Genomic DNA, 13,900 nt, shown 5'->3' on the forward strand with positions numbered 1-13,900 from the left:
TGACTCATGAGAAATGTTTTCATTTATGAAAAAAATTAAGTTAAGATTTTGGCATCACAATACAATTAATTTTGAACTGTTCATTGAGAGAAACCAATATTCTTGTATTGATTTTGAGTAGTGTAAACCATGAATGGCCCATAACTTATGGTGAGCTGTGCATTTCATATGATAATATTTAATAATGATAGTAATAATAATAATAATAATAATCATTATTATTATTATTATTATTATTATTATTATATATTTATAGTAACCTTTGATAATTTTGTACCATTACATTAACAATTCTCTTCTAAAGAGGTATACAGTACTCTGAATGTAGGTGGCTAGGTTCAAATAGAATGATTTACAGACACCTTGGGGAAATATTCCATACTTTATTGCTGTGAACATAAACCATACATATACAAGGAACACTTGCGTGATATGCACAGTTCAAGAGACATGCAGGAACTGGCAACCAAAGATCATGAACATAAGCAACAGATAAACCATGCCTGTGGTTGCTGCGGTTGACAAGTTGGCCAGTGTCAATACTGGCAGTTGAAGTTACCGCGCATGGAAACAAATTTCATGAAAATCATGTACACAAAGAATGAAAATTTTTTGTTCTAATTTTTCCACATATCTAATCACTTCTAGGTAGAATCTCTCTCTCTCTCTCTCTCTCTCTCTCTCTCTCTCTCTCTCTCTCTCTCTCTCACACACACACACACACACACACACACACACACAAAACTCACTCACACACACATTCAAGCAAACACAACTCACTCACACAACTGTAGTCTCAGGCAACTGAAACCACACTTTTTGTTGTGCCTATCTGCGAATCAGCATCTCCACTATATGGTGAGTAGCAACTTTCCTTCTCATAATATTGTTACATTCCATCCTGGATTTTCCATTGTTTGATTTTTGACAAATGGAAGATTGCTAGGGCCCAACGCCTGGGAATGGTGAAACTGGTCGGCTGTTCACATGCTGCTGTTGTGAGCATGTATGGAAAATTGTTGAAGGACAGTGGAACTATGAGTAAGTGACAAGGTGTTGGACATCCACATCTCATCACAGAAATTGGAAAGAAAGAATCAAGACAATGTAGTCATTAGAGACATAGCACAAGCTCAGACTATGAAACAATGGAGCAGGAAATTGGCTATGGTCTTTTCAAACTAACTGACCTGGCATTTTCATGGAGTGGTTTAGAGAAATCACAGTGAACCTAAATCTGTGTGACCAGATGGGAATTTGAACCATCATTCTCCTGAATGTGAGTCTAATGCACTAACTAGTATGTTACCTCACTCAGAAAGTGTAGGCCAGAGGCTTGCCTGCTCTATAAAACAGGATAGTCATCTATTTGTGGTAGGTCTGACAACTGTGGGCAATGCTGGTGCAGGCACAATGTTTCAGAATACACCATTCAGTGCATATAGCTGAACATGAGGCACCACACTGAACCACCCTACATATTCCCATGTGACTCAAAAATACCATCAATTTAGACTGAATAGGCGCAAAATATTGAGATTAGACCATATACCAATGGAAATGTGTCACCTGGTTGGATGAATCATGTATCTTGTTACACCAGGTCAATAGACATATCCAGATATGCCATCATCCAGGCAAACAGCACTTGGGCCATATAGTGTGCAACATATGCAGGCAGATGGAGGCAGTATTATTCTATGGTGGACATTCACCTGAGCTTGTATGGAACTTGTGGCAGTAACTAAGACACCATGTCAGCTGTGGACTATGTGAAAATTATTGTAGACCACCTGCATCCTGTCATGCTAGATGTCTTCCCCAACGGCAATGCTGTCTTCCAGCAGGGTAACTATGTATGTTGTAATGTCAGAATCATGCTACAGTGGTTAGAGGAGCAAGACATTGCAATCATGTTCACTTTTTGTACATAAAATTTGTCTAATTGAAACCTGATGGAACACATCTGGGATACTAACCAGTACCAGCTCTGCTCCCACAATCCACTGGCGCATAATTCATGGAAATTGCTTGACCTGTGCATTGACATCTGGTGATACCTCTGGAACCTTACCAAGGACTTGTTGAATAAATGACTTGCATAATTGCTGCTGTCTCCTGCACCAAATGTGGACCAACACACTATTAAGCATGTGGTCACAAGGTTTTGGCTAATCATAGCAGATCTTTACTATTAATTTATCTTTGAAAATTATTCCTACTTTTAGAATCACACTTGTTAACTTGGCTGTTTGATGCTGAAAACTCGCTATGTGATTTAAGGTAACACACATTTAAATGATTCTTTTGCAAAACTTGCCTTACTTTAGAATGTGAAGTCATATCATAATAAGCTATACATATTTATTTTGTTATTTAATTTAATTTATTTTGACTTCTATGGATCCTTGACGCAAGTCTATCACTGGAATGGAGAATTTATCAGATTATTGCAGCAATAACCATATGTAAATGATCATAAGGCTACAATCTAAATAATATGTAAACAGATAGATGAAAAGTGAGGTACAAGCACTCAGATCATTGTAGTCATATTAGTCACAAAAGTTATAAGGCTTACGCACTACTTCATAGATAAACCATTTTGTTAAGAAGTGAGCCGCGCGGAGTGGCCGCGCAGTTAGAAGCGCCATGTCACTAATCGTGCGGACTCTCCCGGCGGAGGTTCGAGTCCTCCCTCGGGCATGGATGTGAGTGTTGTCCTTAGTGTTAAGTTAGTTTAAGTAGTGTGTAAGTCTAGGGACCGATGACCTCAGCAGTTTGGTGCCTTAGGAATTCACACATGTTTGAACATTTTTTTGTTAAGAAGTGAGGTACCAGTGCAACATTGTAAGTTCATATAGTAATATGTAAAAGTAAACTCGTTTAACAAAGTATTACACATTGTCAAAAATTTCTCTAAAGAATAGAAAGAGGGATCCAAAAGATACATTCAGATTCCCAGTGACTGACTGCATATGGACTTGAAATTTATTGTATATCTTTGTGCTTTAATAATATGCTCCCTTCCATACCATACTGAGATTTTTTATATCTTTGTGGAGATTATGTTTACTTCTTGCATCATGATCATGATATGCACTGTTTATTTTGTGAATTTTATGGTTCTTGTTGACAATGAATATAAGTGAAAAAATGATCCTAATGTCAGGAAAAGAGGCATTTGGTCACTGAGTGCCCTGGATACAATGTGTGCAGTTACTTATGATGAGATGTGAAGAAATGGTGTAATATTAGTTTGGGAATTAGCTGAATTTCAAAGTAATTGTATTTGTGCATGTTTATTATCTTTTAGCATAGTTTTATTACTTTATGAAACAGATATGTTGAATATCATTGTTAAGTGATCTTTGAATGAATAACCAACTAACTAAAACAAAAATTGCTCATCCTGCATATGGCTCATCATTTATCTTTTGTACCACTTTTACGACATCTGCATCAAAAAACTACACTGATACATGCAGTCAAGGAATAACTGAATTTCATTCTATGGATTACCTGAGTTCTTGACTTGTCTTAACTGCAGTCCAAGAAAACTTGCATTAACTGGAAACTATGCAACACAAACATGATCCCTAGGAATTGTGGCTTATAAAGAGTTAACAACTAATGAAGGTGAAACTAATCACTGATTTTCAGTGTTCACATGAAAACTAGCAAAAAAATTACAGGAAAAATACAGGATGCAAGGGATGATGTAAATAATAAACAATTTTAGTTTAAAGGAATGTCAATTTTATATAAAACATTTTCAGCTGTGTACATTTATAAATAGAAATAAATAAATACTTTTGTGAACATCTAGTGTCAGGAGAGCTATTTCTAACACAAAATTATTTAAAAATAAATTATAACATCTCACAATAAACATTTTGTGAGAGTAATATATAAAAAAATTTTCAAGTCTTGTACCATAAAATAATACATGTTGCTGTTTTTGTAAACAGTAACAATAAGGTAACGAGATTCCTTTATAAACTCAGTCTTGTTTGTGAAGGGTGGATGTCCTTTCCAATAATTATCTTTGGTAAATACACTTTTAGTCAGGTACAAACATAAGTACATAATTATTTAAGTTTTACAAGCTTGTAATATCCTGAGATCTCTCTTCCGATGTTTCTCAATACATGACCAAGGTTTTGGATCAAGATCAGTAACATGGACATCAAAGGTATATAGCATACCTTCATCATCAGTTACAATTTGCTCCAGGTGCATGCCACATGGTGACCTGTGAACAGGAAAGTTATTGTATTTGCCTGATTGATATACTAAGATATTTAGGAGACTCATATGTTCAAATCCCTGTCTAGAAATTTCTCTTTAAGGGTCTTTGGGGACCTCTGTAACAGACTTTTGGAGAATTCCAGAATCATCAGTACTGTGGATGAATCCTTTGTTAACACTTATCCTTTAAAATAATGACTAATTTCTCATGATATCAGTGTCAATAAAACAATAAATTTAAAATATTATTTTGCTAAGAAGAAGAAATGAAAATGACAGAAAATTTTGATTTCTGTCCTATGGCACTGCCAACATGTTGATTGGAGCTGTTTAGCACAAATGCAAAACTTTTTAACTTTTATTCATTATTCTCAGTTTCATAATGAAATAAAATTGTGATACATCGTTCTGGCAATTGTGTGCTATTGCTTCATCTGCTGCAGTGAAGATAAATTAGTATTTTTACAAAATATATTTTGCTTATCATTACCGATATATCTCTTTTCCCAAACATAGTGCAAAGCATGAATATAAAGCTAGGACCAAATACAAACTCTATAAAGACAACATGGGTTTAAAGCATGCACAGAAAGAAGACATAAATGTGTGTACATATGTATTAAGCAGATCATCTTAAATGTTTTGTTGATAATATAGTAGAACATCAGACTAAATTAAAGAATTTTCTGTTGGGCAACTCTTACTCTATTTAAGAATATCTTCACAGGAACTCTTAAAACTAATATGCTGGGTTACATTATGATTAATCTAGCACTGCAAAACTATTATCAATTGTATAGTTAAGTCATTTTCTTGTATTATACTCAAATAAAATGTCCAGGTTTGAATTCTTTTCATATCCCAGAGAGCATCCTCTGTGAGATCAACAAAATATGACTTGTGTAAATGTACTCTGATGTTACTTTCTTGTCCTTTGTACAGACAGTTTTATTGTTTTACTGTGTTCTTAATAATAGTAAAATTACTTCAGAGATTTATTTCTCAGCAGAATTCTTGTATAGACTCAAAACCAAATTTCCCACATGTTAAAAAATGCCTTGATTTCTTAGCTCCTCTTATACCAACACACAGATCTGATGCTTTGAAAATCTTTTACATTACATTACATAGAGAGTGGTCTCTGAAACGTGGAAAGAAATCAAAGATGTACATTTACTTTAATGTATCTGTCTCTAATAAAATGACTTAACATTATGAAGGACTGTTATATTATGGTGCTTTATGATAATTATAAAATAATTTGCAACATCTGTTTAAAAGCTTGTGTGAAGATACTCTTCAGCGGAGAAGAAGGAGTTGCCCAACGCAGCATTCTTTAATTTATGTGCATCCACCTTCCAACAAGTATAATGACAGCAGCTGCTATGTTTATATGCAATAATGATAATACCTTCAGCTGTGTGTACCAGTTTTGATTTATTTGCACCTGGTTTTGTAGGTACAATTCACCATTTTTATATCCCTAGATACAGCAAATATATCCTTCTTAACAGTATAAAAATGAATTCATCATACTACATAAATGAATTATATGTTTGCTGTATCTAGGGACTTGAAGACTGTGAACTGTACCACCAAAAATGGTCATAAATAAATAAAAACTAATACATACAGCTGAAGGCATTGTCATTATAGCACATTCTTCAACTGTCTTAAATTTGACTCTTTGTCAACATGACATTTAATGTGCACTCACAGGCTGTACTAATGTTAACTCCTTAAAGTCTTTGTAGAGGTTGTTTATGGTCTGGGTGCTAGAAAAGAGAAATATTGGTAATGATAAAGGAAATTACTGAAAATACACACACACACACACACACACACACACACACACACACACACACACACACACACACACACACAAAAACTTAAAATACACAATAAAAACTCCTTAAAATAGTGCTGCACCACCTGCATATCTGCTAATGTGCATGAACTGGGATTCAAGTGGAACAAGGACTGAAGGAATAAGTTTTATGAAACTAAAAACATAGCTTTGCTGTGAAATAAAAGTGAAGAAATTAACAAAACAAAGGCAGGTTGTTGAAAAGTTTTTCTATGGATTCAAAACATGTTAGGTAACTTCCGAAAGTGTGGTGCTCCATCCTGTGCATTGTAACATGCTCTGGTCTCCTTCGGCATACTGCCTGCAAGGTGATCGGGACTTTGCTGCTTGAACCCATCCCACTCTTCAGCGGTGGCACTCCTAAGATGATCCTGTGTGTTAGGAAGGTTCCTGCAGTGACACAAAACAAGTTTCGCCTGGCCCAAAACATTATCCATTGGGTTCAAGTCAGCAGATACTGCAAGCCTTTACATTTGGCTGGATCCTGCTGGTTTTCACAAGGTAAGTGTGGTGTTTTTGCACATTATCATCTCAAAAGATGAATCTGTCAACAAAATGTTGACTTTTGGATTGTACAATAGGTTGAATGCTATACAGCCCTCAAATTACCCTTTATTATTATGAGAAGCATGGACATCAACATCATATCAGCCCAAAATTTGACTCCCTCCTTGCTGAATGCATGGTGCTACGTGTCTGAGATGTGTTTTGGTAGCTGGCCATCTCCACAGTCTTCTAAAACAGTCATCAGACATCAGAGAAACTCTACATCTGTCAATGGAGAGAACCCAATATCATTGATCTGGACTACATTCCATGTGTTTCCTTACCCATTTTCTTCATGCACCATGGGTCAAGGATTTTGTAATTTGAATGAAGATGCTATAGTGTACTCTAATGTAGTAGACAGCATCCCACGCTGACAACTTTTCTTGGCATTAAGTAAGATGGTGTACATGGTTCAGGCTTCAAATGACCCTTTGAGACATGACGACAAGTAGAACAGTATACACAAGCTGCTTTGTCCCATTCCAGATTGGAGATGCATAACATTTTGCTGAACTGCACTTTAAATGCTAGTTTATTTTTACCTAGATTACACAGGTGGCAATACACAATATTTCCTGTGGCCAAAAGAGTATCAAAAAAGAAGTTACCTATTAAAAAATGCAAACTATGCAAGTCATGGAGGTGGTGCACATTTCTTTTAACAGTTCATATAAGACCTAAAATTGAAAATTATTGTATTGTTATAAGCATACTTACTCAGTTGCTTGCTGAAAAGTAAGCATTACAGAGCAGTCTTTGAATGTTGCTGCTAGTAAATAACGATGAATTTCCAATAAATCTGAATTCACTGATTTTTTTAACACCATTGGAATGTATTCATAATCCTTAAAACTTTCATATTTCTTGTAGGTATGATAGATCCAGCTGGCCCCACGTGTCTGTTGTTGCTGTCCTCGAATAATAAGATCAAGTACACAATGTTTTGGTAGCTGTCCTTCAGCGAATGTACATTTATTTTCACTGAAATTTTTGGCAGCTGTCTCAACAAGACTTTTTGGCAGATGTAATGGATACTGACTGTCCAGAAGTATAGTTGCATCTTTGATTTCAGGTGCAGAATTCTTTTTTACATGAGTGAGTGCTCTGATTATGATATCACAGAATTTATGGACAAGCCTGCAACAAAGCATTGCATCACTATAATAGTCATATAATTGAAAACATGTTATATTCTGATTTGTTTTTCCTTAAGTTTGAAGTGTCAAGTTTACTACAACACAAATAAAGGCCATATTGCAATCTTAACTACAATAGTAGTAGTTTTATAGCATTGGTAGAAATGGATCAGTTAATAAAATAATATAAGAGGGCTTTACCTGTTAGTGCTCTTGTCCAATGAGGCAGAGAACCACTGAAGAAGTACAGAAGACAAATCATTTGAGCTTCTTCCATCACCATATACAATTACTCCATTCTGTGGCAAGAAAGGAAATGATTTAATAACACATAAGTCACTTGTGTATTTGTCTCATTAAATTAAAACAGTCCATATTTTAGAGTCCAGGCCAGTGTTTCCTAACTGTGCTACAGGGGCATAGTAACAATTTTTTAGCATTAGATGCCTTCTATGACAGTAATGAACCCACTGCATCATTTACTGAGAAGCACTCGTATCGATATATTTTAGTACATAAAATTGCTTTAAATTATCCATCCCTTTCCATACCAGTCTTTTTATTTGTATGTATTTTATTTGCTTCCTTCATGTGGTTTAAATTTTCACATTTGGTTTATTTTTTAGAATTTTCCCCAGCTTTATTGGCATTAATTCGCAGCCAAAACCACCGTTTACTCTCAGTGACATCTGCAAGATAGCTCCTGTGATCTAATCTTGCAGATCCTGATATAAGAGCACTGCTCATCTTGATTTTGACACATTGTAGAAAAGCCTTTTCAAGCAAATGTGGTATTGCAATCAAAGCATGAGGTCAAAATGTCTTGATTTTGATAACTAGTTTTACTTAACAGTTGATGTTGTAATTACTATTAATTAATTCAAACTTGGATGAAGATATACTGATAACTCCCATAATACTTTGCCTAGACAAAATCCATATACAGTTTCATATCACTATGATCAAACAGAGTTGTTTGATATAGCCTATGCACAGTAACATTTCATTTTTGTATGTTTTTAGCCCTTCCAGCCCCCATTCAACCCAGTTCAACCAATATACTGTAAACATTATTTGCATGTGAACAGAACCACAAATTTGTGAGGAATTCCAAATTCCATGTAGATGCACTGAATTATCCATGCAATTGGCCATCAGCATAACTTAAAATGATATGAAGCTTAGTTTGATCAATTAGACTCATCATAATTCTGATGTAGAGTCACTCTGAAGTCATGGGAACAGTGTCACAAGCCACCAGACTACAAGAACCAGCCTTAGCTGAAAGTGGGGTGTTGCTTAGGGTCATGACACAATACTGATTAGTGTAGCAAGCAGACACTTTGACAACTACAGATGCAAAAGTTTTCAGTATGGTGCTGTATTGCTTTTGTCTAGTATGAAGGTTGTATCACTGATGCAGTAGGGTATATCAGTGCACCGTACTTGTCTCACTGTTTATGCCTGGAAGATAAATAAACATTCTACAAGGTTTTTGTTTATTACATCAAACCAAAGGCATCCACATGATAGTTTGTAGGGTAGGCCCTAGACCTAGAGGTATGGAGCATTTTCAATACTTTGGAAGACGAATGGTGGCTTGTAAGTATCCATTTGAAAATTCCAGCTCTGACCATGTTAAAAAAATACATAATACCGACTTGTAAATTATTTTCTTGAAAGAAGAACACCTGACTATGCCAATTTTTTTTCCTTTCCCTAGGAGCTAGGGGGGGGGGGGGGGGGGGGGGACTGTGGATTTGGAGTTCTAATAAACACATGCAGATCTCAATGGTGAATATAGTAACAATATAATTACTTAGCCAGTTAACACAGTTTTTTCTTGAATTCAGTGAGATTAAGTGACACAAATATATGCTTTTTTTTATTACCACTAACAGCTCTCTTGTCATAATGTATAGTCTGTCAAAAGAAGTGAAGTACCCAGAAGACATGGTCAGATGTCAATGTAACTTTGTAGGCAGGCACATAATGGTTAGAGCTGAAATTATCTGTAACAGGCAGAACAGCCACCATTAGTGTTGTTCATGTTTAGTCCTGTTACCAGGCCTGGTAGAGCACACAAGGATCATGAACAGCATTAGGCCCCCCTAGCAGACACTAACTTGTTGAAGGCATGTTATGTGCAAAGTGGAGAGGCTTGTGAGCTCTGAAAAAGCTGGGATCTGTGCTGGGTATAGCATAGCTACTGGCAGGGTCACCCAAGCCAGATTGGCCCCAGCAAAGGAGCCATGGAGCATGCCCTATACCATAGGGTAAGGGTTCTCTATAGACTGCTCAATGATCAACCCCTCTAGGGGAGATAACCTCAAAATGAAAGCCTGGTCCTCTGGGTTGGGGGATGAGTGCAGAGTTGATTACCCAGCCTTGTAAAAGCCTGTCATCATGAAAAACTTAGCAAGAAATGCTGGATTGGCCTTATGTAGACAAACTGCACCAAGAAACAGGAATATGGATATACTGGTGCTTAAATTTGGAGCATGGGATGTGCATACACTGCTGCAGGTAGGAGATATGAATATTACTGTGGAAGAGATGCTAAGTTATGCAACAGGTGTTGTTGCACTTCAGGAAATCAGGTTGAAGGGAAGGGGTGAGATTCATAAGCATAAATTCTCCCTATATTATTCAGGAAAAAGATACCAGGGGAGCATGGAGTTGGATTTATAGTTCAAAGGATAAGCATAGATCTGTTATTGCTTTCACTGCACATAATGAAATAATATGTACCTTACATATCAAAGGCAAATGTCACAGTGTGACCTTCATGAATGTATATGCTCCAACATAGGAATCAGATGAGAAAATGGTGGATTGTTTCTATGATTAGCTAGAGGAGGTTTTGTGATAGCTTACTTAAATATGACTCCAAAATAGTCCTTGGTAACTATTACGCAAAACTGGTCAAGGAAGAGGCTTCCAGAAGTGTGTTTGGTAAGGAAAGTCTGCACGATGAAGCTAGTAATAGTGGCAGGAGGGTTCCCTAACTCATTTCTGCAGACGAGTTGAAGGCAGTAAGGTACTATTTCCCAAGGAAAAATACCTACGAAGGGACCTGAAAAATACCAGGAAGAAACAAAGAAAATCAAATAGACCATATATTGGTATCAAATACATGGGTATCTGATATGAAACATGGACGCACTTTTGAAGGAGCTAATACTGATTCTGACCATTACCTAGTAGAAGCCAAAATGAGGTAGAAACTTGCTCTGGCCACCAAATGAAATAGTACCAGAGTAAATAAATGGAATATAGAACAACTGAAAGATAGGTTTACTTCTCGAGAGTATCAGGAGAGATTGAGATAGAAGTTACAAACGTAGTGGAGACCACACAGAAAAAGTTTGGAACTCTGTTAAAAATGCAATTTACACAAAAGCATATGAAGAACTGGGAGGAAAAAGAAGACTCAGAAATAAAGACTGATATGATGGAGAATGTAGAGAGGCAGTGGAGCGGGAAAAGAAAGCAGAACATAAGTGATTACAATGAAATACAAGATCAAATCAACCGTTATATGAGGGACATTCAATAAGTAATGCAACACATTTTTTTATGAAAGCAGGTTGGTTTTATTCAGGATCCAAATAAACTATATTGTTCCCAACTCTTATGGTTACAAAATTCTACGTTTCAAAATAGTCTCCATTCAATCTGATGGCCTTACACCACCTTACTGAGAGGCCCTGTATGCCTGCATGTTATCACTCTACTGGTTGATGTCAAAGCCAACATCTTGCTGCATCAATAACCTCTCCATGATCCATGTACTGCTTCCCATGGAATGTATCCTTCACTCGGCCAAACAGAGAGAAATCAGAAGGTGCAAGATCTGGACTGGAGGGTGGATGAGGAAGAAGAGTCTAAAGTTTTGTGAGCTCCTCTTGGGTGAGCAGACCTGATTTGAGCCCTTGCATTGTCATGGAGAAGGAGAAGTTCATTTGCATTTTTGTGGTAAGAAACACACTGTAGTCAATTCTTCAGTTTCTTGAGGGTAGCTCAGTACACTTCAGAGTTGATTGTTGCACCTTGAGAGAGGACATCAAACCGGATAACTGCTTCAGAGTCCCAGAAGACTGTCACCATGGCTTTACTGGCTGAGGATGTGGCTTTGAACTTCTCTTTTGGAGGAGAGGTTGTGTGGTGCCACTCCATGGATTGCCATTTTGTTTTCAGTTTGAAGTGACAAATCCATATATTATCACTTCGGACAATGTTCAACAAAAATTTGGCATGATCAGCATTATAAGATGCAAGCAATTCCACAGAGATGGTCCTTTGTTGCTCAGGCAGTGAGGATCCCAGTGGGCACACTGGTCTGGGTACCTCAAATGGTGGATGAGTGTGCCAGCACTACCAGCAGAGATGTCCCATTGAGCAGTGAGGTGTTTGATTGTGATCGATTAGTCACCTAGAATGAGAGTATCTGCATTTTCCAGCTTTGCATGTGTTACAGCTGTGTCTGGCCAGCTGGTACACAGGAGATTGCACAGGTTGCACGACCTTGTTGCAAAGATAAGAGACACCTTGCCCGACAACTCATCATCATACTTTTGTTCACTGCCAGGTCTCTGTAGACATTCTGCAAGCATCTATGAATCTCTGTGATGCTCTGATTTTCCAAAAAAAAGAAACTCCATGACATCTCTTTGCTTGGAATGCACCTCCATTACAGACACCATTTTGAAAGCTACGTATAGTGTCGCCACCTATCAAAACTTCATTAAATTGGGGCTGAAGCAGGAATATTCCATGATGCCCCACAACAAATTCCACTTTTTTCAACTGAGAAAAAAAAGTGTTGCATTACTCATTAAATGCCCCTCATATAACAAAAAGAGTACAGAGGCAGTAAGCTTATGTAAAAGGAAAAAAAGGGAAGCCATAAGGAGGAGTAAGAGGAGATGGAAGAACACAACCAATGGAATGGGAGTGGAAAATTTTATAAGAAAAATTTAAGAAGGTATTCAAAAATGTAGACAGATAATAACAGCATATAAAGACAAGGAGGGAAATGTGCTGACAGATAAACAAGATGTTCTGGATAGAGAGAATACTTCAATTGAATTCTGTATCCAATACTACCATGTGTGAGCAGCCACTCTATTACAGAGATAGAAGAACCCACATTAGAGGAAGCACTGTCTGAAACTATCAGGCACCAGTAACTGGTAGAATAACTGCAGAACTGTTGAAAAATGGAGGATTTGGTTTCCATTAGCGATTCCATAAACTTATCAAATTGATATAGAATCATAAAAGAATTCCACAAGGTGTAACCCAACCAATACATAAGAAAGGAGGCAATACTTGTTGTTTGAATTATCAAGGAATTGTCCTGCTGAATGCAATGAATTGTATATTTTGGGTGTCATGGACCAAATAAGTTTGTGACTCACTGGTCTGGACAATTTATGCCAACATTTGACCATACTATAACTCAGGGTGTGGTGATACAATTTTACAATTAAGTATGAAATATTTAGATGACAAAGAGAAACCATGTAAGATTTTGAAAGACTTATTTTCTAAATAAACTTTCTTTAAATGCTAATAGTCTACTTGTTGTACAGTCCCTCTTCTTTCATTCAATCCCCAAGATATTCTTCTTGAATAGTACTGAAGAAATATCACTTAGTATGCTGACAAGTGAGAAATGATTACAGTCAGTTGTGTTTTTAGCTTGGCTGGTGTAGAAAACATAAATGAAGGATAATGGTCACATAAATAATTTAGAAGTTAATGTAACAACTCATCAAACAGTGGAGACATTGAGTCATTCACAGGCCTATAAACAAGATAGAAATCATTTTAAAATAATCAGATGTTCTAATGCAACACATGTATGCTCCATGTTGAATGACTATTTAACAAGGAAGGGGTTGATGATCCAAATGTATGCAACATATAAAAAATTCAAAGAGAACACACTTTAAATGCAAAGACAGGGACACAATCAGCATAGTGCCACGATGATGAACAGTCAATCAGTTTCGTGATATCTGATACATTGTGAAATTGAGGGGAAATGTACAAAATACACCAACAACCTCAATCTGTTGGAGCAAAGTGA

General features: G+C 36.6%; 1 protein-coding gene across 1 annotated transcript in view; it reads right to left on the reverse strand.

Annotated features, from left to right (window-relative positions):
* Positions 1–3,824: 3,824 nt before the first annotated feature.
* The window catches only part of LOC124555486 (inositol-pentakisphosphate 2-kinase-like), a 98,887-nt gene continuing 88,811 nt past the window's right edge, over positions 3,825–13,900 (reverse strand). Inside the window, exons 7-9 of the mRNA XM_047129409.1 lie at positions 8,005–8,102; positions 7,385–7,804; positions 3,825–4,255 (exon numbers count right to left, since the gene is read on the reverse strand). Coding sequence (XP_046985365.1) covers positions 4,096–4,255; positions 7,385–7,804; positions 8,005–8,102 — 678 coding nt within the window. The 3' untranslated portion in view covers positions 3,825–4,095. The remainder of the gene's footprint in view (positions 4,256–7,384; positions 7,805–8,004; positions 8,103–13,900) is intronic.

The sequence above is a fragment of the Schistocerca americana genome, chromosome X (genome assembly GCF_021461395.2).
Source record: "Schistocerca americana isolate TAMUIC-IGC-003095 chromosome X, iqSchAmer2.1, whole genome shotgun sequence".
Taxonomy (NCBI): Eukaryota; Metazoa; Arthropoda; class Insecta; order Orthoptera; family Acrididae; genus Schistocerca; species Schistocerca americana.